Source organism: Pseudorca crassidens, chromosome 7, assembly GCF_039906515.1.
Source record: "Pseudorca crassidens isolate mPseCra1 chromosome 7, mPseCra1.hap1, whole genome shotgun sequence".
In the NCBI taxonomy this organism is placed as follows: Eukaryota; Metazoa; Chordata; class Mammalia; order Artiodactyla; family Delphinidae; genus Pseudorca; species Pseudorca crassidens.
Genome location: NC_090302.1, coordinates 30650058 through 30676367, shown reverse-complemented (window position 1 = coordinate 30676367; position 26310 = coordinate 30650058). Strand labels below are relative to the sequence as shown.

General features: G+C 42.3%; 2 protein-coding genes across 3 annotated transcripts in view; both read right to left on the bottom strand.

Annotated features, from left to right (window-relative positions):
- Positions 1-26310, bottom strand: part of GRIN3A (glutamate ionotropic receptor NMDA type subunit 3A) — a 155069-nt gene that overhangs the window by 16754 nt on the left and 112005 nt on the right. Inside the window, exons 6-7 of one of the 2 annotated variants that reach the window (XM_067743787.1) lie at positions 21996-22147; positions 7999-8991 (exon numbers count right to left, since the gene is read on the bottom strand). In XM_067743787.1, the coding sequence (XP_067599888.1) occupies positions 8938-8991; positions 21996-22147 (206 nt within the window). In that variant the 3' untranslated portion in view covers positions 7999-8937. Of the gene's footprint in view, positions 1-7998; positions 8992-21995; positions 22148-26310 lie in introns of those variants that run through there. The other variant, XM_067743786.1, reaches the window with a different exon arrangement.
- On the bottom strand, positions 3800-7722 carry PPP3R2 (protein phosphatase 3 regulatory subunit B, beta). Its single transcript, XM_067745429.1, is given in 5 exon segments — positions 3800-4330; positions 4333-4432; positions 4808-5025; positions 7059-7229; positions 7716-7722. Coding segments are annotated over 5 exon segments (876 nt in total). The 3' UTR covers positions 3800-3950.

Here is a 26310-nt window from a genome sequence, read left to right as displayed (position 1 = left end):
CAGAGGTAACTTAGCCAGTAAAAGGCCACTCCCGTCCCGGGGTGGTCTGCATTCCTTTATGCTAATTTTGATTTTTACTTAAAATCCTATTTTTTAAAAAAATGTTGGCAACATACACATGCACACACACATACACAAAACATTGTGAGAACAAACACCATGTAAAATTAACAACAAAACAACTTATTTGTGTGTCAGATTTAGTCTAAGAGCTGTCAGATTGTATCCTTTATCTACATGGCTTTTATTGCTGCTCATGTCGCTTCAGTGTAATGGTTTTTCACTATGAATCAGCTAGTGCTTTAAAGCTGACACATGGTTTGTCACTATTTACACAGTCACCAGCCAGTAGAAGAGCTAGGGCAGCCAGTACGAATGGAGAGAGGTCCAGTTCCGATTCTCAGTCTAGCGACCTGACTCCTTTATCATGGTGCCACCTTGTCTTAAAAAACATCCAAGCCTCTCCCTTTTCAAGGCATGCAAAATAGATAAAACATAGTAGCCAGACTCACAAACCACTTTAAATCCTAACAGAGAGAATCAATAAGCATAAGTGAAGAATGGAATTTGTAATTAAAAAAATTCCTGAAGGTTTTTCCTTGAGAATTCCTCCGAAGCAAGATAGATTTAGAGAATAAACCAACTATGCTAAGGCCATATTTTTTCCTACGTTTCAAAAAAAAAGGAAGTGTCTAGTGGTTTGGGGATTGCAACATATGGTAGAGAGCAGACACAATCCATTAATATATGATGCACAACAACGTAGTGTTACTGATGTCTACAGCCTCAAAACATATTGGTTGCTGTTACCAGCTTAATCTAAATACTGTCACTTATTTCTCAAGATGAGATGGAGGTGGATGATGATGTAAGACTGCCTTGCCTAATACTTTTAATTTTTAATTGTTTGCACTGTATAGAACCAAAGAGGTAGAAGCTGCTTGCTCCTTGACAAGAAATTCACCTCTTTGTAAAAACTGAGGCTTGGTTTGATTATATTAATAAGACTATCAGGAATAATTTGAGGCAGGTAAATACAAAAACCATAAAAATAGGAAGCAATGGAGTGAGGTGAAAAAAGCTCAGAATTTGGGGTCACAGAGCCTGGTTCAAGTCCTCACTTTGTCACTTACCAGCTGGGATATCTTGGAGAAGATTCTAGATCTCTCCATAGCATCATCTGTAAAACTGAGATGATAGCACCCACCCCACAGTGTTGTTATGATGATTAAATGATATAACAAATGTAACAGGACCTGGAACAGCTGTTCAATATGCATTAACTACTATTATTACCCCGAGGAACTGTACAGAACTAGATTTGTTGGCAACTGGCAATTAACAAAGAGAAGAATCAAAGCGTTCTAATTTGGAAGTAAATGTGATCTCTCTTCCCAAATATTCATACAGTCAGATCTTTCTAGTTGCTGAAGCTAGAAACAGGCTCACAGTTCCAGGTCACTGCCACAAAGGCTTGGGTAACTATATTAGGTAGACTGATCAAGCAATTAGCTTGTGAATTCCAGCCACTCTAGGAGCTGAAATAGTTTTCCTCCTCTTGTTAAATTTGAACATGTAATCCAACATGTTTCAAACTCTCGGTCCTAATTTTTAATTTCCATATTTTAACGTGCACATTGCAGAGTATAAAAATAATGTCTCTCTTTCAGAAATCCTCTTCCCTGGCATTACACAAGCTCACTTTTCTCATGCAAGGTTTCCTCCACAAAGTCAAATAGGTTGGGCTAGAATGAGAGTCTCACTCTTTTAAACTTTCTCCAGTCAAGACATCTGTTATCCCCTCTGCAAATGCAGGGGTGGGGAAGATCTTGACATTATTTCCATTGTTTCCTTTCTGGATTAGGATCACACAAATGTCCAGCTAATCTGAGAGTGGGTGTGGCTAAGTACTAAGTAAGTGTTGGAAAGGAACCAAGAGGCCTCCTTCTCCCTTATATATTGATCTAGTAGAAGAGGACCAAAGGGGGAAGGGAAGGCCATGGGTAGCGTGAAAGTTTTGTGCTCTAGCACTTTACATGTTTAATCTTCTTGAATCCTCAAAATAAACTGGGGGTGGATCTTCATTTTAATCAGGAGAAATGACACAAAGAGGTTAAGTAACATGCTTGCGCTTGCACAACTAATAAGAAGTGACTGTGATAAAAACCCAGTTGTAACTGCATCCAAACCCAGTCTGAGTCTTTGAACTATGTTACCCTGAAATGGGGGTAAGACTCATACAACTACAGGATTGGGAGCATTTACTGATCATTAATACATTTTTTTTAGGACTGCGCAGAAAGTTAAGGGGTTGGATACCTATTCTTTGTGGTTCATAAGTAATTTATTAAATAAAAAGTATGGCAGGGTGCCTTGGTAGATGGGTGCTCGGACAGTAATTCAATTTGTGGATTTACTTGTCCCACTTTTGGGTTTTATTTTTGCGGGGGGATGGGGGCAGGGAAGACTAGCTACCAGCCTCTTCGAAATATAAGGATAATTAATCTTGAAACAGATCTTTCTTGTCCTGAGAAAAATCACCTGGTTTTGTCCCTTGGCTTAGTACATGTAGGGAGAGTACGTCTCATTATTCTGGTATTCTGAGAGCCTTAAGCACCTTCTACGGGGATTGGACCACTGTGAGAAACAGGCCTGATGCAAAGTGGCAGACATTGGGACCAGTCCTGTCCCAGCTCTTCTGAGGACAGCTTGTTCTCCAGGACCTGACAGTAGTAAGTGGGACCACAGAGAGCTGGTAACATCTAGGGTGCAGGCAGCAGTGTACTTACTGGTACACTGGCTCTCCAAAACAAGCAGAAGCAAAACAACTAAAACTTTCTGCTTTTTTCTGTGAGGTACTTACTACTCCCACTATGGCTGATTTCAAGCGATCGACATGACATCACTGAACACGGGGTTGGGGAGGGACGTGCACACTTTGATTCTCACCCAGTATGAATAGGCTCCAGCGCACCCCTTGGCTGCAGGTTTATTAGGGTGTGAGGGACTCTGGGCTGACTGTTACATTAGAGAAAAGGCTTCCCACAACGAGAGAGCTCTTGCCTTCCCTGCCAGGCCCAGGTCTGATTTTAAGAAGTAAGCTTTGTTAGTGTAGAGAGCGTCCACCCCTGCTGCAGAGGTGTACCTGCTCATCTCTGCATCTTTTGAGTGCCAGGAGCAACGCCGCTTCAGCATCCTAGGGAGAGTCCACTGCAGCCGGAATCTTCACTGCCTCTGCTTGTGGGAAGAATGACTCTGAATGTGGCCTATTCTCTCCAACTGGAGTGGGGCTGAGTATTGGAGGTGAGAGGGCTTCCTATGAAGTTCTCTGCCCTGTTTGAGCGGAAGCCCCATGAACTGAATTTAACACTGGGGTGGGCAGCCAACCCTTAAAACCCACCTTCACGGAGACTGATCGTTAGACTGGGCATTTAGTCCAGTCTTAGCATTTCTTACAAGACCCCTGAGTTTCTGCTCTGAAAAGAAACTGTTCAGGAGCTGGAGCGATGAGATAGGAGGAGCCTAGCTGGATTCCTGACCCTCAAGACATGCTCGGGGATTTCTGGATGTACCATGGGGAGTGGGCTGCGGCTTTCAAAAGCGAAAGATGGGTTTTTGTTGCCCAGAGAGAGGTGATTAAAAGAGGCTCAGCCAAGAGGAATATATTCATCCCTGTTGCCACAATAAGTAGATAACGACCTGTCAAAAGATGCCTGAACACCACAAGTAAATGAAAACAGTTCACCTAACACCTTTTCGGAATTTTCCCCCACATATGAAACCATGAGAAGTAAAGGAAAAGATGTATATTTTCTTATTTTTGAACTTTAAAAGTTATTCTTCACTCTTTATAGTTTGGCCTCTGAATCAAAACAAAGAAGAAAATACGTTCATAAAAGCCATTTCCTTTTCTTCCCCCCGCCATGCTCCTTCATTATGTTCTCCCTGACTTAGGGCATTCCCAGGAGAATACATAACACTGAGGTGGGCAAGAGGTTGGTGCTAGAAAATGTTGCTTCACAAAGAGAAATACTTCCCAGCAGGTCAGAGAGACGGGTGCTGGGCCTCTTGAGCTGATCTTTGAGAAGAAAGAAAAAGTCGTTGTTGGGTGGTGCTCTTATAAAAGCTCGCACAATTGTCAGCAACTTCTTGTGGCTCTCCAGGCTTCCGACCGCAGCATTGAATTCCTGGAAGGATATTTTCCCACCGTGATCCTTGCCCAGGACGATGATGGTTTTGTCCACGAGCTGCTGTAACTGTCAGTCTTTCAGGTTGTCCCTCACCATCATCGTCAGCACCTGGAAGGGCTCCCTGCTGGAAGTGTAGCCGTCTTGTCCATGTCGTAGATGCTGAAAGCAAACCTCAGCTTCTGCTCCTTGTCTCCCTTGACACTGAACTGGGAGGTCCCCAGGATGAATTCCCCGAAGTCCACCTCTCTATTTTTATTTATTTATTTAACATTTTTATTGGGGTATAATTGCTTTACAATGGTGTGTTAGTTTCTGCTTTATAACAAAGTGAATCAGTTATACATATACATATGTTCCCATATCTCTTCCCTCTTGCGTCTCCCTCCCTCCCACCCTCCCTGTCCCACCCCTCTAGGTGGTCACAAAGCACAGAGCTGATCTCCCTGTGCTATGCGGCTGCTTCCCACTGCTATCTATTTTACGTTTGGTAGTGTATATATGTCCATGCCACTCTCTCACTTCGTCCCAGCTTACCCTTCCTCCTCCCCGTGTCCTCAAGTCCATTCTCTAGTAGGTCTATGTCTTTATTCCCGTCTTACCCCTAGGTTCTTCACCACCTCTCTATTGCCGTCTGTGTCGAAGACGACTGTCACTCGCTGCGCCAATGGGTTCTCCTGTAGCTCCGGCAGGGACATGAACTCCTCCACGCTCAGAGCGCCCGAACTGTCCGAGTCCAGCTTCTTAAACCGCTTGCCCATCCGTTTAATTTCGTCTTGGTCAAAGTGGCAGCACATTTCTACTGGGTAACTGGACTCATTTCCATTGTGGAGCCAGTCTGGACATTGGGTCAGGGGAGGGAGCAGGGGCGGTGGGCGCACGCAGGGCTGGAGAAGGACTGTTACGCCGCCAGGTGGGGTGGGGAGGGATGGGGGGGCGGGCTCGTGGGACCCCACCCCCACCCCCGCACCGTCTCCTCTCACCCCTCCCTACCCGTTCGCACGACCAGGCAAGAAAATGGGCAGCTCTGGGAGCCAGGCGGGGGAGTGGGTGAGCAGGGGGAGAAGAGGGGGTGGGAGGGGGGAGTTTGCGGGGGTGGGGGGGTAAGATAGGAAGATAAGTAGGAGAGGGGAGCTAGGGGGAATGCCCGGGACAGGCTAAGGGCAGGGATACCTGCCTTCTTCCTTCTCTCGGTACCTTAACCCTTATCTCTCCTGCCATTTTTAAAAACCTTCTCGTGTCACTTTTCCTTCTTCCCTTGGAAATTAAACTCCAAGGGGGCGGGGCCGCAGCTGTATTAATCACCGCGGTATCCCCAGCATAGTGTCTGAAATGCAGTATGTGCTTAATATATGTTGAATGACTGTGTAAACTGCAAGCAGGGGCTCTTGATGCTTATTTGCAAGCCTAGTGTAAGGACTAGATGAGATAATACATCAAAGCATTGATGTCATGTATACATCAATAGCTGACCCTTGAACAACATGGGTTTCAACTGTGTGGGTCCACTTAGATGCAGATACTTTTCAATAGTAAATACTACAGTACTACAAGGTCAGCAGATAGTTGAATCCTCTGAGACAGAACCGGGGATACTGAGAAAGGATACCCAGGGCTGACTATACAAGGATTTTCCACTGAGCAGAGGGTTGGCACCCCTAAGCCCTTGGCATTGTTCAAGGGTCAACTGTTTTTCCTAAATTCTCTGGGAGGGAAAGCCAGGATTGATATCCTTCTGGTACAGTGGCCAATGACCTTTTTCAGAACATGGGGTTCAGGGTCTTTGTAAGAGACCACCCAGATATTACACAAAATTTCTCACATGGATCATCTACAGGCAGTAACACATTCTTGAGGAATATACACAATGCTGAATTCAGGGCCCTTTTCAAGAAGATACAGGTCCCAAGACCATAGCCTCTGTCACCCTATTACAATACTTCAAATCCATCCTCTCATACCCAGTCTTTATCTTTGTTGGGCTAGTGCCTGGCGGCTGTCCTGCAGACCAATTTGGGGAATGGCTGTAATGTGTCCTGAGAAGCCTCTGCCATATTTTCAGAGTAAAAGTGGTCCCTAGGCTGTCTCACTCTTTCCCTCGTTGCTTGAAGTGGATTTGTCCTTTTTTGTTGAAGATGAATCTCACCCCTGCCTCCCATATTCCTTCCTCCTTTAGGAAGACATCAGTTACTCCAAATGCATACGAAATACATTTGGTTCAAGAACAATGCAGCTCTGAGGGACTTGGGGGACTCCCAGGACACTAAATCAAACTGAAGGGGCCAAACCCGCTCTCATTTAAAAAAAGGTGGCCACCTTTTCTGTGCTTTAGTTCAGCCAAAATATCAGCCTATAGGTAATAACCATGCTGAAACTGGCACAACAAAGCCATGGAATACCTTACCATTAGATCTACACAGTTAATTCCTGACTGAATTAACTAGTTCTTAAAGAAGCATGGTAGGGTGGAAAGAATTTAGAATAGTATAATAGGGGCGGGGCGGCGGCTGTTAGCGCGAGACCGAGATGGTTAGCGCGAGACCTCGAGACCGCGAGACCTCGAGACCGCGAGACCGTTAGTTTTTGGCGATTAGAGGTCTCGCTCTGCAGACAGTCAGCCGCGCTGTGGTCCCCATGGTAGAGAGTGCGGTGAGAGGCGAATCGCGGTCTTCTCTCAGGGGCCCTCCCTTCCAGGCCCTGTGGCCTCGAGCTGGTGGATGAGCCTGGGGCCCCGCGGAGAGGCTGAGGGCTGTGTCCTGCAGAGCTCCAGAGCCCTCGCCATGGCTCCCTACTGGCCGGGCCCAGGCCTTGAGGCAGCAGCGAACCTCTGCCCCATCCCCACCTCCGCCACCTAGTGGCGGCGGCAGTCACCGTGGGTCACCGTCCGTGGGACCCGGCCCTCGTCTGGGGGGTCTGAGGAGCCTGAGGGCCGGCTTGGTCCAGGGCGCTTGGCTCCCTCAGTGATGACGGCTGCGCAGGATCTGGGGACCTGGCCCTGAGGATGCTGCCAGCTGAGCTCTGCCTCTTCAGTCGGGCTGGGCACTGGCGGGAGGACCCAGACTGAGTGCTGGACTAACGCTCCCGGGCAGGGTAACCGGCCCCTGCAGGGACCCCTTCCTCTTAGCCTGGGCCTGGGCCTCAGAGGGCGAAAGTCGAGCCTTGGGACCTTGTAAAATGAGGGGTAATGATGTTGCTTTGCTTACAGAATTTGTTAAGTGTTAAAAGCCGCAAGGAGGCATGGAGACAGAACTAAATGCCTACCCTTCCCTTTCTTGTCAGAACAGAGAATAACCTTTGTTTTGGTGAGGTTTACGGGAACATCATGACCTCAAGAACAAAGGATCTGACACCAAGAAGTCTGCATCAACTAACCACGCCCCTCCCTCACCTTTCCTATAAAAGGGCTTTGCTGAAAGCTTTCTGGGAGTTCGGTGTTTTCAAGGTATGAGCCATCCGTCTCCTTGCATGGCCCTGTAATCAACCTTTCTCTGTTCCAAATTCCAGTGTTTTGGGATTGTTTGGCCTCACTGCGCATGGGGCACACGGACTTGCGTTCTGTAACAATAGGGCAATCAAATCTTAACTGTCCACTTAATAGCAGTAAACAGCTTGGAGAATTTCCTTAATGTCAGTTTTCCCCATCTGTAAAACAGGGCTAATAATATATTTTAAACAGTTGTATGAGGATTAAACTGTTACTAGCCAATATGATAAATCATTATTATTGTTGTTATTATTACTAATTTTATTACTATTTACCCTGCTGGTGGAGATGAAGGCTTAAAGAAAGAATACTTGGCAGCCTGGGCACTTAAGTGTATGTGCATTCATTTAATGAACACTCCTTGTGTACCGTGTACAATATGCCAATCGCTGCTCTAAGCCCTTAGCCAGCATTAACTTCAGCTCCTCCAGGGCACTGTTCTTTGAGGGCTGATGGCAGATTTTCCATCGCAGGCTTGAGGAATGCAGTGACGGACCTCACTCGTACTCTTATGGAGTCCTCTTGGTTTTCTCCTGAGTAATGCCTTGATGGTTGTCCTTTAGGAAGGAGTCATCAGTGTGGAAACTCTTAAGTAAGTGTCTTCCTCTATATGGTGTGGTATTAGGAGGTAGCGAGGGGCAGTGGTGAGAGCATAGGAATTAAATAGACCAGGTTCCAGTCCCTGCTCTGCCCCATGAGCTGTGAGCTCTTAGAGGAGCTGTTACTGTCCCAGCCTCAGTGTCCTCATCTGTAAAGTGGTGATAATAATCACCTGCTTTATATATTCTAAGAGTGAGATGAGGGATTGCATATAGAAATATTATGTAGAAGGAGAAATATCATCCCAAGAGTTAGCTAATTTAATGGTGAAACAGACATTACCAGGAAGATGGTACCACTTCTTTGAAATAAAACGGTGCACAATCAGAATTGCTTTACTCCTGCCTTGTAGAGGAGGTAATGTGATGCTGGATCTGAAACTTTAGTCAGTGTGAAGTCGAGTTCCCCATTGTTCCACATTTTATAAACTTTGTAGTTCAGCATTATTATGGGACTCAATGCCATTGTTTCAGTTTTCTCCAGCCATTATTCTTAGTCATTTCCATGGAAAACACTATTTGTCACTCTTTCCATTTATCACTGTGGGGGGATTTGGATTGCTGGACATTCACTGCAGGAAGCACATTAAAAGGACTGGCTGATTGTTTTGGAAGAAATCAGGATCCTGACACCACTTCCATTTCAGTAAGCCATTTTTTTTTTTCCTCAAGAGTTTTCAGGAAAAGGACTGTGAGGGGTTACATGCAAATACAACTGACACTGGAAAATAAAATAGAAACAGAAGTAATGAGAATTGAGGCTCATATAAAGCTTCATCTTCCAAGTTATTCAGCAGAACAAGTTTCTGAGTAATTCACACACTCTGGGAGCTTTACAGTTGGAAGCCCTCACCTTTCTGTGATTTGCTGGGCACCATCTTTAACATCTGTTTGTACTGAGGTAGCCCCTGTGTAGACTGTGGAACCACATTGCCGTGAGTTTAAAAGCATTCATGAGCATCAGAGTTCTCACCTGCAACTCAGAAATACTATAATGGTGTCATATAATGTTATTATAGGTTTAAGTGGGATAACATCTAAAACTTAAAAAAAAACAACAACACAACTAAAAGAGCACACCAGCGCACATTAGGGGCTCAAGAGATTTTACACCTTGTCTCCTTACTTTTCCCTTTCCTACTCCTTTATTTGCTTTCTCCAAAGCAGAAATTTGACTCTGGCTCTATGTGTTTTATCTTCCTTGGATGTGACAAATCTTGTTTGAAGTTTAAATCCATTTAACAAATATTTCAACAACATGGATGGACCTAAAGGGTATTATGCTAAGCGAAATAAGTCAGAGTGAGAAAGACAAATACAGTTTTCGCTTATATGTGGAATCTAAAAAATAAAATGAATGAATATAATACAGAAACCGACTCACAGATACAGAGAACAAACTAGTTGGCTCCCATTGAGGAGAGAGGTGGGGGGAGGGTCAAGGGAAGATAAGGGGATTTAGAGGTACTACTAGGTATAAAATGAGTAAGATTTAAGGATGTAATGTACAGCACAGGGAAAATATGGGCAATATTTTATAATATCTTTATACAGAGTATGATCTATAAAAATACTGAATCCCTATATTGTACACCTGAGACTAATGTTATAAGTCAACTCTACTTCAATAATAAAACAATCCATTTAACACATATATATTGAGCACCTACTATGTGCCAGGCCCTCTGCCAGGTAATGGAATTTTCTGTGGTGAACAAGACACAGTCCCTTGAGAAGTCTACAGTTTAGTAAGTGGTATGGCTTTAAGATTGTTATCACTATTTGCTCAGTCTTTTATGTTTATCATGTATATTCAAAAGAATCAAGAGTAATATGCTTGATTTTCTTTTGTAATTCTGGGATGGTGTTTAATATGAGCTTTGGAATATATGGTTTTTCAATCATAGTTTTGCTATTTAACAACTCCGTGATCTTGGGCAGAGTTACTTATCTGAGCCACTGTTTGCTCATGTGTAAAACAAGGATACAATTGCTAACTTATAGCATCGTTTTCAGAATTAAATGAGATAAAATGCGTAAAGTATCAGACTCGGTGCGTAGCACATAGTAGGTACAAATATGGTAGATATAACAATTATTGCCTATTGGAGACTTGTCTAGAAAATTCTAATTCTAGTAGATTGTTTGTATATATACACATGCAAATATACTTAAGTACTTATTTGTTTTCTACACAAATATCTATTGAGCATCTGCAGTATGAGAGGCATATGGTAGTGACCTAAGGCAGATACTTTCCCAGCTGTCTCTGTCCTCATGGAGCTTACCGTTTGTAGGGAAGATGCACATGAACCAAATTATCATGCCCGTAAATGTACAGGGGCACCTGTGGTGAGTGTCAGAGATGAGAAGTAACACGATAGGAATTTAATCTTAATCTAGTCAGAAAGATTAACAGAACTTTAATTGGGGAAGTGATGATTGAGCTGAAATCTCAGGGAGAAGTTAACTGGATGTTTAGGCAGGGATGCGTGTTCCAGGAAGAAGGACTTCCACGTGCAGAGGCACTGGGGCAGGAAGAGCATATCAAGTAGGACAAACTTAAAGGCCAGTGTGGCCAGAACAGGGAGGTCAAGGGAGAGCGTGGTATTAGATGAAGTGAAGAGATGATCTGACCGTGCCTTAGACACTGAAGAAAGGGCAACATTTATTCAATCATTCCTTTACAGGGCATCATTTATCCAATTATGTTTTGACATATAAAGCATTGAGGGCATTCAGAGATGGTCCCTACTCAGAAAGCTTACCTACTGCTGAGTGAACTGAGGCATTAGAGATTGTGATTAATTACAGCACAAGATGGAAAAAGAAAGATGTCATCAGAGAGGTAAGGGCAAAGAGCTATAAGAATTCAGAGAACTGAGAACTTGTTGAGAACTTCCTAGAATTATTGCTGGGGACAAATGGAGGAAGATTTTTTTTCCCAAGAAGTATTGTTTGATCCTGATGAAGACAAGGGTGACAAATACCATAATCATAGAAGTAGGAAAGGGAGTAGGCATAGATACCAGCAACTAGTTTAATGCGGCTGAAATACTTGAGCAAAATATGAGGTTAGCTGGAAGGAAATAGATCAAGGGGAGTTTTGAATGTTTGGCTGAAGACACTTGGTTTCCATATGACAGGGAAAGCACAGATGAGTGACCAAATCAGAATTTTATTCTAAAAAGATCAATCTGGCATTGTTAAGGGTGAGCTGAACAGGGTAAGTGCCTGGCAGTTGGGAGAGCGGCCAGCAAACAATGACAACTATGCATGTTTATCTGGAATATGAGAGCCTGAGCTAGGATGAAAGAGGCACTAGAGGTGAAAGGTGAGGTGTATTCATTTGCTAGGGCTGCCATGACAAGTAGCAGAAATTGGATGGTGCTTTCAACAGAAATTTATTGTCTCCCAGTTCTGGAAACTAGAAATTTGAAATCAGGATGTTGGCAGGGCCATGTTCCCTCTGAAACCTGTAGAGGAATCCTTCCTTGCTTATTCTTAGCTTCTGATAGTTTGCCAGCAATCTTTGGTATTCCTTGGCTTGAAGCTGCATAAATCCACCCTCTGCCTTCGTGGTCACATGGTGTTCTCCCTGTGTGTCTGTCTTTGCATGCTAGTTGTCTTCCTATAGGGACAGCAGTCATTAGATTAGGGACCCTCTCTACTACAGTGTGACTGTTTAATCTCATCTTTGATGACCCTATTTTCAAACCGGGCCCTATTCTGAGGTATCAAGGGGTTAGCTCCTTAGGACTTAAACCTATCTTTTTGGGGGGTACAATTAGACCCATAACACTAGGCCCGGTGTCTTACTGGACAGAAGGACAGACGGAGGAAGCAAAGGTGAGACTCCAAATGTGACTGCACTGGCTTCCCAGGCTGACCAGCCCTGTGCTTGGATGTTGCAGGAAGCCACCTCTACTGTGTGATGAAGGGCTCACATGGTGTGTGTAAGGGCTCCTGGGCTCCCCGCCCTGCACCCCCTGACGATACTGGCTTCTTATCCAACTCCCACAGCCACGTGGGAGGAAGTGTCTTCGGAGGAAATGTCGGGGCAATTTCTCATATTCTTAGACTTGGTTAATACCATCTGTGAGATATAAAAAAGATGGTTTTCTGATATTTTGTGACACTTCACATTATAGCCACTAGGTGATGATCTTCACACATTTCCTTCCTTTTTTTTCAAGCTGGAATCTTCAGAGCCTGGAGAGTTAATTGTTTAGCACTGGGAATAATTAGGGAGGAGTCCCGTTTCATGTGATTCCCCCACAGATTTCAGTGTATGGAAATCTAAAAAAGTGGAAGGAAGACTGTCTCTCACAATAGTCCTAATCAGTCTGAGCACTGTTCACACCTTTTAGTTGCATAGTAAATAATATTTCATAAATATTCACGAGTTCATTGAATTCAACCAGGGGAAAAATAAGGACTGTTAACAGTATGCGATCATGGGTATAACGGATGCTCAAGCATCTCTGGTATATAAAAGAGGAGACCCTTATTCCATGTTATCTGTTTAATTGCTCATTAGCATGGGTAAAGCAGGACACTTGCTAGAATTAGTTTTCACTGTATCAGAATTAAAACTTTTGTCATTTATAGTAACCAGAGAGCAACAGAGAAGCAGCCCTAGCTTTGTGATGATATGGGGTGACGAGAAAACAAGACTAGAGAATTGTAGGTCTCCAGCTTGTGCACCCAGCCACCGGACTTTGAAATACCATTGACCACATTTAAAGAAAGTAGTTACTGTTGTTTCTTTAAAGATCTGTTTTAAGTTCAGGCTAATGGTTTGTATAAGCCACCTTCCTGTTTTCCCACTCAACCTAGAAGCTGAGTTGGACAAAAGGAATAACATGATACTGTAAATGCTGGCTAATCTAGCACATTGCAAAACAGAAAATTCCAGAATCATGTATTTCACAAGTCCTCCCCCCAAAAGTCTTCAGTTCTAGAACATGTAAGTAATATAATATAAAAGAACATTTATGTTGGAATTATAAGGTGTTTCTGATTTTTTGGAGATGGGTCCAGGAGTAATTTTTTGCATGTGTTTATTATTTATCAAATATTTTTTCTTCTATGTGCATAGCTCTATACTCAGGGAAGGAGGGGGGAACATTTGCTAAGCTAGGTATTCTCCATAAACTATCTCATTAAATACATTTTATTACTTACAAGCAGACTATTATTATCCCCAGTTTTGGGGTGAGGATGTGAAGTTTTAGAAGTTTCACGGCTTGCACAGACACAGTGATGGAGCCAGGAGTCAAACCCTAGGATGTCCACTTCCAGAACTGAAATTCTTTCCATTATTCCAGACTGCCTTCCATACTAGAAAGGATGTCCCTGCCCTCGTGGAGATAATGGTGGGCTCCAAGGTAGAACACAGGAAAAGTCAAAGACCTATAACTTATTCCTGGGTCTAGCTGTGGCTGCATAACAAGTGGGCCAGGGAAGGTGGCCACCTGTAATTTTAGAATCCCTGAGGAAGGCACCACTAAAAGCATGTGGAGTCCTGTGCATCCAGCGTGGTTTGGTGCGGTGTCTCTGGAGGGTGGGGCCAAATTGCATTGCTTTTAATTGCATGCCTTGGTGTCTTGCTCAAGCTCTGACCAGAGGGCTCTTCACTCTACAGGGGCTTTCCTCTTCCAGAAAGCCTTCTCTGACTCCTACTTGCTCTTCTGTGAGCGAACCATGGGCTTGCCTGTGTCACTGTTCCACCTTGCTTCTTCTTCTACTGCTGCCCCTGTGGGGTGTGGTCTAGGGCAGGGGTCCCCAACCCCCAGGCCACAGACTGGTACTGGTACTGGTCTGCGGCCTGTTAGGAACCAGGATGCATAGCAGGTGGTGAGTAGCAGGCGAGCCAGCGAAGCTTCATCTGCCGCTCCCCATCGCTCCCCATTGCTCACATTATCGCCAGAACCATCCCCCTCACCCCAGTCCGTGGAAAAACTGTCTTCCACGAAACCGGTCTCTGGTGACAGAAAGGACCGCTGGTCCAGGGGCTTTCTTCACAAGTCTGTCTCTACCTGCCTGTGAGCTCTGTATTCATCTCTGCATTAGCTGCACCTGACTTGGAGCTGGCACACAGGGATTCAAGACATGTTTGCTGACAGATGAATGAATGAATGACTGAATGAGTGAGTGAATTTGTCCTGGTAGCAGAGTAAGAGAAGGTGAGGCCTTTCTGAGACTGGGCTCCCTTTCTTCATGCACAATTCCACTCCACATCATAAAAGGACATAGGTACAGCTTTGTGTTTCTTCAGGTTTCCAGAAAGCGCTACCTGGATAGGTTCCATCTGACCTTATGCTTGGCTTAAATACTAAACTTAATTACTTAGGCTTGTCCAAGGGAAGCACTCAGCTGTCAAGGTGGTTCTTGACTTACTCAGGTTTTCAATTTAAAGCAATCTACAGTCATTAACTCTCCCTGCCTCGCCATAACTTTCATCAGGTTGAAGAGCAGACAGTGACATTTTAAATTGAAAAAGGAAGGAATAGGGATGAGAGAGGTGCAGGAGGCTGTTGAGATGTGACCTAGTTGTCAAGAGCAAAAAAGGACTGCATTAAGACTCCCCCCTCCCCCACTCGCATACCATTCCGTTTGGGTCTTTAAAAATAAACTGCAAAGAAAATTGACAGGCATTGAAGCTTCTTGATGGGACTGTGTGATCTCTTCAGAATTCAGTGTATAGTTGACTAACCCATTACTCCTTCCCACAAAAAATTAACAGAGGGAAGAATGGGTCTGCTGTGAGAAAGTTCCATTTTCTCAGTGAGTAGATATTAATAGGTTTCACACTAGATGCACGTTTTGGTGCTCTGGGGCAGTGGTCAGGGATGGAGAGCTTACACTGGAGGCCAGTCAGTTCATTGTCTTCCTCTGTGTCCCAGGATCCAGATCTTCAGCTGGTTAGGTTGGGATCCCTCTAAACGCACCTGCTTGAGAACCACAGCATTCTCTTAAGCTGGACATGATGCTCGGCTCAATCTTAAGGGCAGGAAACAGGCTTCAGAGAACTTAAGCGATGTGCTGAAGGTCACTCAGTTGGTTCATGGCAGAGTCAGGACAAATATGGTAACTACCATTCATTCAGCACCTGCCACATGTCAGACACTTTTATGTACATTATCTCTGTTCCTTACACCAAGGCGAATCATCAAATATTCTCTCCATTTTGCATAGGAGGAAACTCAGAGAGGTTAAGTAATTTGTGTTCATGATGTTTTGATGTACCTTTTACATGTGGGTATTTTGACACCGTGGTTGTTTTTGCATTTGTATCTCTACCGTGGTCCTAAAAACAGACCATTTACACTTCAGCTTAAAAAAATGACCTAATAATGAGCTTCACAGACATCTTCACTCCACCCCTGTTCCATGGCCTCATCCCTTACTGGATGGAGTTCAGGAATGGGGAATGCCAAGGATGGGTAAGATTAAGAATTAATTAAAGGTCAGGTTGGGGTTAGGTGCCAGGAATGGGGTGAGATCAAGGACTGAGTAAGTTCAGGGATGGGGTGAGGGTCAAGTTGAAGGTGAGGTCATGGGTGGAATGGGGCAGTTTCTTAATGTGCACTTTCCTTAGTAATAAAAGAACACTGAAAAGATTAGTGATTTATTTTTAGACTATTTCAACATTTCCTTTTCCTTTTCCCTACCCTATGTAATCGAGGTCTCTGGATTCCTGAAATAGAGCTCTCTCCAGTACGGTGTTCCACTTCTTGCTTAGTATGTATTTGTTTCCCTAAATACGCAGTGACAACACAAGGAGACCCATGGATTCAGAGGCAGAAAACCTTGTAAAAACCCAGGAAGATATGGACTCAACTGAGGCTCACAGAGATTCAGTAACTTTCCCGAGGACATAAAACTGCCTCCTCACAGTAATGATGGAGCAAGGGTGACTCCCAAGACCAAGGTCATTCCAGTGGCCTGGTTGTCCTTCTCCCTTCTTCCTGATCAGTGCAAGGCATGATCTCCCTCCCTGCCGGTTGGACCTCTGCAGTTGTAGAAGCTGCACATTCATAGATGGTCAGGCTGCCAGTGCTTTCCTTCAGCTGGCCCCATCCCCACCTTCATCTGCCATGAGGGGCTGTTCTGGACATTCTTTTGCCCTTCCAGATCCACTTTTCACCTCTTCCCATCCTGCTTTGTGCCCTGGGGAGGTCCTGTATGGACCCCATTGACAGGCTTCCTTTGCTTAAGGCAGTGGTGGAAGATTGGAGGGCCAGAGGAGACTAAGGTCAGGTATTTACTTCCTGGCTCTCAGCCAGGTCACTGTGGCATGGCTATGTCCCTAACCAAAGGCTGCAGCTCCTATTAGAATGCCCTCTCCTGTGCCTCCCTGGGTACTGGTTCTAGGAGTGGCTTTCTCCATTTTTCCCTTTGAGCTAAGGTGTGGTAATGGCTCCTTCACTTTACCTGCCCTGAGAGATTGCACTATTTCTGTTGGTTTCCTTAAACCATACCTCTGCCAAGAGTTTCTTGAAAACTCTCCTTAGACTGTATGAGTATGCTATCCATTCCCTGCCCAAACTGTTTCCTCTTCCTTCTTGACTATTCCCAGTTGGTTAAAAGGCACATTATTCAACCCGGTATTTAAAGGAGACTTTCAAAAAGAGGTATCATCACATATCTTAATAATTCCTTGAAGAATTTTGGGAGTTTCCTAAGCTGTGATCTGCTGCCTTCCTTCTCCTGGTTTGTAAATAACAGATTTCACAAAACTGTTGCCCTGGAACTCTTAAATTCAGTCAGTGACTCAAAAAAAAAAAATTACATTTTTTTGCTGAGTCAGAGGGAAATGAAGGCAATTTAAAGCCTGCCATATGTGTTCCCCTGTGGAATCGATCCACGAGTCCACTGTGGGAAGAGGCACAGCTATGCTAGGAGGATCGTGAAGAAACATCTGAGGTCAGTTTAAAATTCCTCTCTGAAAATTGCTGGAGTCTGGCCTGCAGAATTGGACCTGCAATATCCTAGGTGACTCTGGGAGCAGATAAAGCCCTAAAATTTAAAAAAATGAGTTTATCCTCTAGAGAGATTGCAGCTAGACAGCTCTGGTGTTGCCAAGAGATGGGAGGTGAATAGATCAAGGTTCTGACAGGGGACCAAGTATTAATGTCCAACTGTGAGAAACAGGTGGAAAAAAGCATCTTTCATGTCATGTTACTAGGTGACCATGTATTATTCATTAGGCAAATGAGGATATTTTTTTCAGAGTGAAATTGTTTAATTGCTTTGTGACAACATACATGGACTAGGACTGTACCTGGAAAATGGGAGGTCAGAGGAGTGTCTTTCTCAAGAGCACCTGTTGGGAGAGGTACCCTCCAGAACATACCTGCTTCTGCTGTGCTGTGCTCTGCACCCCTCCCCCTGGGGAGAACGAAGGAGGAGGGATGTGTTCATTAAACTACCATTTTATTAACTCTTCACAAGAACTTACTGAAGAGATGAAGAAGCTGAGACTGAGGTGGGTTAGTGATTTTTCCCAAGTCATGTGGATGGTAGAGGCAGGCTTCAAATATGGCTTCTCTGATTTCAAATCGAGTCCTACTTTCTTCACACTAATAGCCCAGCAATGTATGACATTTGAGGCAAAAGGGATGGCAAGCAAAGTACTGACAAGCATGCTTCCTTCTTCTGACCTTTTCTGGGAGAAAGCTAAACCCCCCACCCAAACAGCAGGTAGAGACTCATGGACTGAATGATAGAAAATCCAGCAGGCACAGGGCCTTCACAGAGGAGACTAAGCTCAGCCAATGAGCTGAAGATGGGTTTCATTTAATTACATTGTATCTTTAGGTTCTGTGAGGGTGACATCCTGAAATTCTGTCTTAGGTTGTTCAAGACAAACATGCCGGTCAGTGCACAAGGATATGCACTCCGTTTAAATGCACACAGGTGAGCAACATTGCAAAGCAGATTGTTACTGCACAGACCAGAATATGCAGTAGTGCAGGCCACCATTGCTGAGAAGTGCTCCATACATGTTCTTAACATTCCCTGAAGCTGGGGGTGGCACCAGCTCTACACACACATGGATGTTATCATAATTTTTATTTTTGTCTCTGAAGTTCCAATTAAGGGTACACCTCTCTTCCATTCTCCTCATTCCTACCTCTTGCCCCCTTCCAAATTCAGCTGACCTGGAAAATGGGGCCAGGGTTGTCTTAACAACCATAACTTGATCCTGATACCAGCCTCTTATCCAGTTGCTTCCAGCTCACTACAACCAGAATTTCCCAAATGGCTCTCCCCTGAATTGTCCCGTTAAAAACCATGGTTGAAAAAATATGTGGTGTGTTTTGCACATATCATCTGAACAGTTTGTGGCTTTTGCTGATTATTTGTTTGTTTTTCAAAATCTGCCTTCTTTTTTGTCCACACTTAATTTGGTTTTGTTTGAAATTACTGATAAATCCATACAGCCCTGGAACAGTTGAAACCTCATCATCCTTAAGGATATGAGCTACTTCGTGGTTATCATATTTGGATATAGGCTCAGTATTTTATAAACATTAATTATCTGCCTTAATTTTCACCACAATCCTATAAAGTAGACATTATCACCCCAATTTGCAGAAGCTGAGGCTCAGAATGGACAAGTAACATGTCTTGTATCACACGGGTGGTGGCGTTCAAACCTAGAACGGTTTCCAAAGCCCATGCTTTCAACCATTATGCTATACTGTCAATATATTAAATATTCTAATCTCAGGGTGATGTAAAGGAAAGACTGTAATCACTGTATCAAAGGTGGGAGGGCTCTTGCATGTGATTAAATCCAAATACCTCATTGTAATGATGACTAGAAGTGGGTGGGATGGGAGAGAGTGTAGAAGAGGTGGTTGGTTGCCTATTTAGCATTCATTCTCCTGTCTCCTTCCTAAGGGAACCCTGCTTTCGTTTCATTTCGTTTAGAGAACCCCATTCTCTACGGGGCCATGTATTTCAAGGGAAGCTGCCCCTGGAGCAGCTAATAAGTTCTGGAGGATGAGTCATGACTGGCTAATCTGTCATGGTGATCTCATTCCCCTCACCACTGATTGGCTTTAGACATGGACAGATGATGTAATTTTGACCAATGAATATGAGGAAATCTACTGGAGAATTTCTGGGAAGGTTTCCTTCTAAATAAAGCTGCAGAAAGATACCTGAAGATATCTGTGAACCCCAGGAAGTTCTCCTGATGGAAGGAGAGGAAGTATTAATATTTCTATTATTTACTATGTCAGGTTTTTTACTTGGTCTCTCCATAAATGATCTCTTATTCTCAGAACAAAATGACAAGGCAGGTTTTATCATATCCATTCATGGATGAAGAAATTCAGACTTAAGAGCAGTTAAGTCACTCAGTTGTTAATTGGTAGAGCCAGGATGCAAGTCCAGAAATGTATGTCTTCAAATTTATCATGCTTTCTGTTAGATATTTTCACACTAGAATCAATAGATTTATGTTAGTGCTTGTTAGTCTCCAAAAGTATGTTCCCCTGTATGTGCCCAGGTGGAGTTAGGTTCTGAAGCTGAAGAGCCCTGCACCCTCAGAGTCTTGCCCTGGGAGTCAGTCCATCCAGCTGATGTCTTGGTCTGATGGTCCTCTGAAATGGCACAGCCTAGAGGTATGCTTGTGATCAGGGAGGTGCCAGTTATTCTGTATTGCTGGCTTTGGGGGCATGACGAGGAGGCTCCCTTCGTCTTGTCTAATGTCTTGCTGTCAACTTTGAATCACTTGGAGATTTTGGCTGGAGTTAACCATGGTCACAACAAATGGTAGGACACATGAAATGATTGTTGCTTTCTTTGCACAGTTTAAGCAATTGGTTTGTTTATTTTCTTGGCTGAATTAATTCAGCTGACCAGTGTAAGCCCAATTTTATTTCTTTTAGGAAAAGCCATGCAAATATCTCCAAAAAAATATAAAAATGCTTGCCTTACAGGGTTGTAGTGAGAACCAATGAGTTAATGTCCCTAATACAGTTTTTGTCATGTGATAAGAAACAGAGCATGCTAGTTCCCTAATTTCTTATTTTCCTCTTTGCTTCCTTTAAATCTTTGCTCAATGACCATCTTCTAAATAAGATATAATATGAGATTATAAAGGGAGATATGATTCAGGTTGCATCAGGGACTATGGGCAGGCTCTGAAGAAGGGAGATTTCAGCTGGGAGTTTATAATGAGAAGGCATTAGCTAGGTAAATGTCGGGGGGTGGGAAGAGGAAGAGTATCTGGGAAGGAGGATGCAACAGCATGTGCCAAGACCTCAAGGCAGGAAAGCCACTGGTGTATCTCCATCTGGAATGACCATTGTGGTGGGGTGTAATGAGCCAGGAGGAAAGTTGCATGAGATGAGGCTGAAGAAATAGGCAGGGTCAAGTCCCTCAGGGCATTGCAGGCCATGTTCAGCATTTCAGATTGTTCCCTAATTAACATGGGAAGCCATCGCAGGCTTCTAAGTAGGAGAGTGATCTGCCACATGGAAAACAAATTGGAGAACAGCAGGCATGAAAACAGAGAGACCAGTTAGGAGACTTTTGCAGTGGTCCAGGTGAGGGATGATGGCTTGGACTAGAGTGATGACAGTGGAGATGACAATGGGCATATTTGAGACATATTTTATAGAGGAAAAGATATGGCTTGTTGATGGATGCAGAAGGTGAGATGTGGGAGGCATTAAGGATCCCTGCCAGTTTCTGGAATGAGATACTCGATGGACAGAGGTGCCATTATCCAAGATGTGGTGCACAGAGAGAAAAGCAGATTTAGGAGAAAAGAGCAGGGTTCATTTCTGACAAGTTAAATGTCAGATGCCTGTAAGATATTCAAGTGGAAATGTCAAATAGGAAGGTAGATATATGGTTCTGGAGCCCAGAAGAAGAGTTGGTGTTGAAATACAAATGTGAAAGTTGTTGGCGAAGAGAGGCTATTTGGAGTCATTATTGTTGGCTTTAGATTTTTTTTTTAAATGTCAGGCAGACCTCATACTGCTTTATTTGGCTTCTCTTTTAAATACTGGAGCCTGTGGCTCTTGTTACACCTTTTAGTCTCCTATCTTAATCAGCCAATTTCTGGCTCACTTTGCAGGTTTCCTTCTAATTACATCATAAAGGCAGAGCATTGCAATAAAAAGATGTAGATTCTGACTATTTGTGTGCCTTGGGCAAATCACTTAGGATCTCTAGATATTAGTTTTCCATCACTAAAAGAAGGGAATTGGTTGTTTTCAGTTTAAAAAATCTAGGATTATCTAAGAATTACCAGTTATAAGTTAATATCTATTGCTCTAAGCGGGATTCATCACTGGACCACTGGGAAGTTAGATCCTGGGAATATTTTGAAGTCCACATTGTGACCAGCAATTAACAGTTAAACCAAACACTGTTAATGTCAATCTCAGATACTATTACTGTAATGCAGAACAGCATTTCTTCTGCACTTGTGGATATAACATATAGGCAAAAAATAGAAATTCAGACATTTACTCATCAAAATAGCATCACAGTTAAATCCAAGACAAATCTGTCTTACGGAAAATTCCTATTGAATAGCCATCCTTCAAGTGAAATTAGGAGTAATCTAAATACCATAGTGAGTCTTAGGAGATGTAATAGCCTGGATTATTGGCCACATATGACAGCATTTCCTCATATTTTTCAAGGTAAATCTGTACAAAGCATCAACATTATCAGCAGTTTTTCCCTTACCTCAGTGACAGCGAAACTTCTCTTGCCACAGGGAACCACCTTGTACCACTTCTCATGTAGCACATCCATAAACCCATGTGACTTGTATTGACTGATTAGCTCGGATATATTGGAGGTCAAAGGAGAGTTGGGAGGGAGACCAATGCCGTATCCTAGGAGAAAATATAATCTCAGATGAGTGTTTCACCTGAGAGGTTCCTGAGATGTTGCCACCACGCTTGCGTGATATTGCTGTCAGGCCTGGTAACAAGGGCATAGTGAGCTTTCACCATCTTTCCTTCAAAGGACTCAAGAATGTCCAAGGTATATGGGAAGGGGGAAGGGTAAGCTGGGACGAAGTGAGAGGGTGGCATGGACACATATACACTACCAAACGTAAAATAGATAGCTAGTGGGAAGCAGCCACATAGCACAGGGAGATCAACTCAGTGCTTAGGGACCACCTAGAGGGGTGAGATAGGGAGCGTGGTTGGGAGACGCAAGAGGGAGGGGATATGGGGATATATATACGTATAGCTGAGTCATTTTGTGATACAGCAGAAACTAATACACCATTGTAAAGTAATTATACTCCAAAAAAGATGTTAAAAAAATGTCCAAGGTATGATTACCTTGTATCTGCTACCTCTCTGAGTAAAAGAGATGAGTCTGGAAAGGAGAGGAATGAGCTGTGTACTGTGTACTGGGGCACATTGTATTCCAAGGCTTTCTGCCCTTCCCTTCAAGATATTCTTTCGAAGCCATCTTTGAGGTCTTTACCAGGGCTAGGATTCCCTATCTACTTCTCCCAGAACCCCTCCCCTGGACCTTAAATACACAAAATTAGATGAATTACAATCCCTGGTTTATGAAATACTCTTATCACTGGTCATGCATGACACTTTTTTACTTTTATTTTTCAATAATAGAATGAGACCATGTGAATGTACAATATAGCATAAGTACTAAAACATCAACAAAAACTTGTTGTCAAAAAAAGGGAGTCTGATAAAACCAAGTGTTGGTACAAATGTAGATCAATAAGATCACTTACTCGTTGCTTGTGGGAATGAAAATTGATGTACCCACTTTGGAAAACCGTTTGCTATTACTTTGTATAGTTGAAGATTTATAAGCTCTAAGACAAGCAACTTTAAATACATTCCTAAAGAACTCCTCCATAACCACACCAAGACATATGTACAAGAATGTTCTTAGAGGCATTGTTCATAATAGCAAAAATTGGAAACAACCCAAATGTTGACAAGAGAATGGGTAAATAAACCATGGAATGTTTACACAATGGAATATTGTATAGTGTGAAACATATGAACTAGAATAACATGGAATAATATGGATGACTCTTAGCAACACTGAATGAAAAAGATCAATCCCAGAAGATTATAGCCTGAATCCATTGTGTAAATGTAAAAACATTCAAAACAAAACACTGTATTTTTAAGAATTCATATGTATTTGATAAAAGTATATTCAGAAAAAAATCAAGGAATTGATAAACCAAATATCTGTGACAATGGTTATTCAAGGCAAGAGAGGAAGGGGAAAGGATGAAGGAGGAGCATAAAGAAGATGTAATTGTTGTCAGAGTTTTATTAATTAGCTTGGACTCTGTATCCTTACTTAGTATGGGGCTTTACTTGCTTTCCAAACTGTTAATCTCTTTGAAGAGCCATGTGAAAGAGCTAATTACCTACATTTTGTCTGTAGCTATTGGATAGCATAGTTGAAAAAAGATGTATTGCCCTCAAGATGACTGAGGAAGACAAACTGAAACTATAGCTAGCTCCTTTTTTCACATATAAAGACCAAAAGGCTGTCAAGAATCCAAAGATACTTCATGGAAACAAATACTTGCTATAATGATTCCATCTTACAATTTATTTCCAAGGACATTAGTTTTTGTTCTTTTTTTAAATTACAGGTACAAAAATCCTTTTTTAAAAAATATAGGGCTTGAGATTTGTGTATAACTAATAAAAGAGAGGAAATAAGTAATACAGAAAAAATTTTTGCACTTTAAAGAGCTATATGTTTTTCTCCCCCTGGTAATTTTGTTTGTTCCTTAACAATGGCAAGTCAAGGAAATGATTACAGTGTCAAGAGCATTATTAGAATTTTCCATTCAAAGAGCTATTTTGAGTGCCTATTTTGTGCCTAGTAGTTTTGGTTTGAAAGGCAAGACTGACAATAAAAGACTTTACACAGGCAGTCTGTTCTTCTGCTGATTCTACCATGAAATAACATTTTTTTAAAGTAATGGGTAACTATAAGGAAGTAACCGATTTTCTTTAGAAACTTTTATTATAATGAATGCTATTGACAAATTCAGTTGCACAGATTTTCATTCAGTACCTATTTACATGTCAGGCACAATACTAGTCATGTGTATGATAATATTCACTGACTAATTCACACATTTATTCATTCACTCATTCATCCATTCAACGAATATTTATGAGTGAATAGGCACTGTGTTAAGTGGTTGGGATTTAGCAGTGAGCAAGGTAAATATGGTCCCTGCTGTCACGGAGTGTACACTCTCTTAGGGAGACAGATATTAAACAATGCACTGCATAATGATTATTTCATTACAACTGAGACATCCCAGCTTGTACCAGCTTGAGGGAGAAGAACTGGGACTTATACAAACAAATAGTAGAAGATCTTGGAACTATCTGGTGGGTATGGGTTGATGGTCAGGATCATTAGGCCAGGTTTGCTGAATATTTTATATTTTTTCCCCTGGAGGCAATAATTTTCAACAACAACAATTCCTAATACTTACAGAGGGCTTACTATACACCAAGTACTGCTCTATAATAAACTTTTTACTTATCTTACCCCACTTTGTAGATCATGCACTAGTCTAAGATTGCATACTGGAGTGTGGCATGTAGGTCAGTTAAATCACTCTGGGATTCTAATAATGAGAACTAGAACATACTGAGCCCTACTGTGTGCCAGATACCATTTCACATGTGTCTAACCCCTATGTGAACCCATGCAGAATAGAAACTTAAAGATTGAATAAATATACAGCCGAAGTTCACACAGCTCATAGATGGCAAAGCTAGCATTTGAAATTAGGTCTGTTTGAGTCTAAAACCAATGCTCCCTCCACTGTATCCACTATAGCATGTGACCAAGGCAAAGGAGTACTTGACCTATTCCTCCCTTTCAAACAGGCCCTATCACTACAATCATATTGATATAATCTCCCTAAACCAGGCAATGCAGTAAAAAAACTACAATCATCTAAACTGGTGGTTTGAATTCAACAGACACAAATATATATTATTCACGGGCAGATTTTGTCATAAACTTTTCAATAAGTTGTATAAATATAGTGTAAGTACAGCCCCAATTGGTATATGATTGTACATAAATGAGGAAATTAACTAGCAAGGACCCTCCCTGACTATATTGTTTCTCCTAAAAATCCCCTTAAAGCCAGTAATTCCAGCACAGGTTACTGTAATCATGGCAGAATTGTTTTCATTTGATAAGCATTTATTGCATTCATCTATTCATTAATTCCACAAATAGGGGTTGAATGCTATTCTGTCCCAGACACTCTGCCAAGTGCTATGGAATTTACCAAGTTAAATTAGACACGAAGTCTATCCATATGAAGCTCATGGTGGCACGGGGGAGATGAGGCATACATAAATAACTACACAGCATGGTAGGATGTTATAGGACTTTGCTTGAGAAGAAAAGAGAGGTGAGTCATAAATTCAATAAACATAAAATATAATGACAAAGATGCAATGAAGAGGATGAAGAAAACGGTTGTTATGAGGAGAGAGTTTGCTACCAGATGAAAGGATGAGAGAAGGCATCTTGGAGTGATTCTTGATAGTGGTATTTTGGATAGATGAGACCAAAATGCATGATAAGAAAGTTTAAAAATTGGAAATTAATATTTACGATAAATTTAAATATTCTAAGAATAGAATTTTGGCACTACAACAAAAGTATAAAAATTGCCGTAGGGAAAAAGCTATGTTGAAGTTGCAGAGACATTTATAAAAAATTGCTACATAGGAGATAATAAATATTAAATCACTCCATTCCATCATGTCAAGGTTAATTTGTAATTGACCACTAAAAATAGATTCCTGTTCTTTAAAATTTTCTATGTTAATGCATATATTAAATCTTGATATTTTAATAATTATTGGCATAAATTATTATTATTATTATCTAATTAAAACAAACTATGCACATGGAACAAGGGGAGAAACAGAAAAACAAAGTTATGTGGCAATTAGAAGAGGTACGTGTTAAAAGACATAAAAATCAATTTTATTCA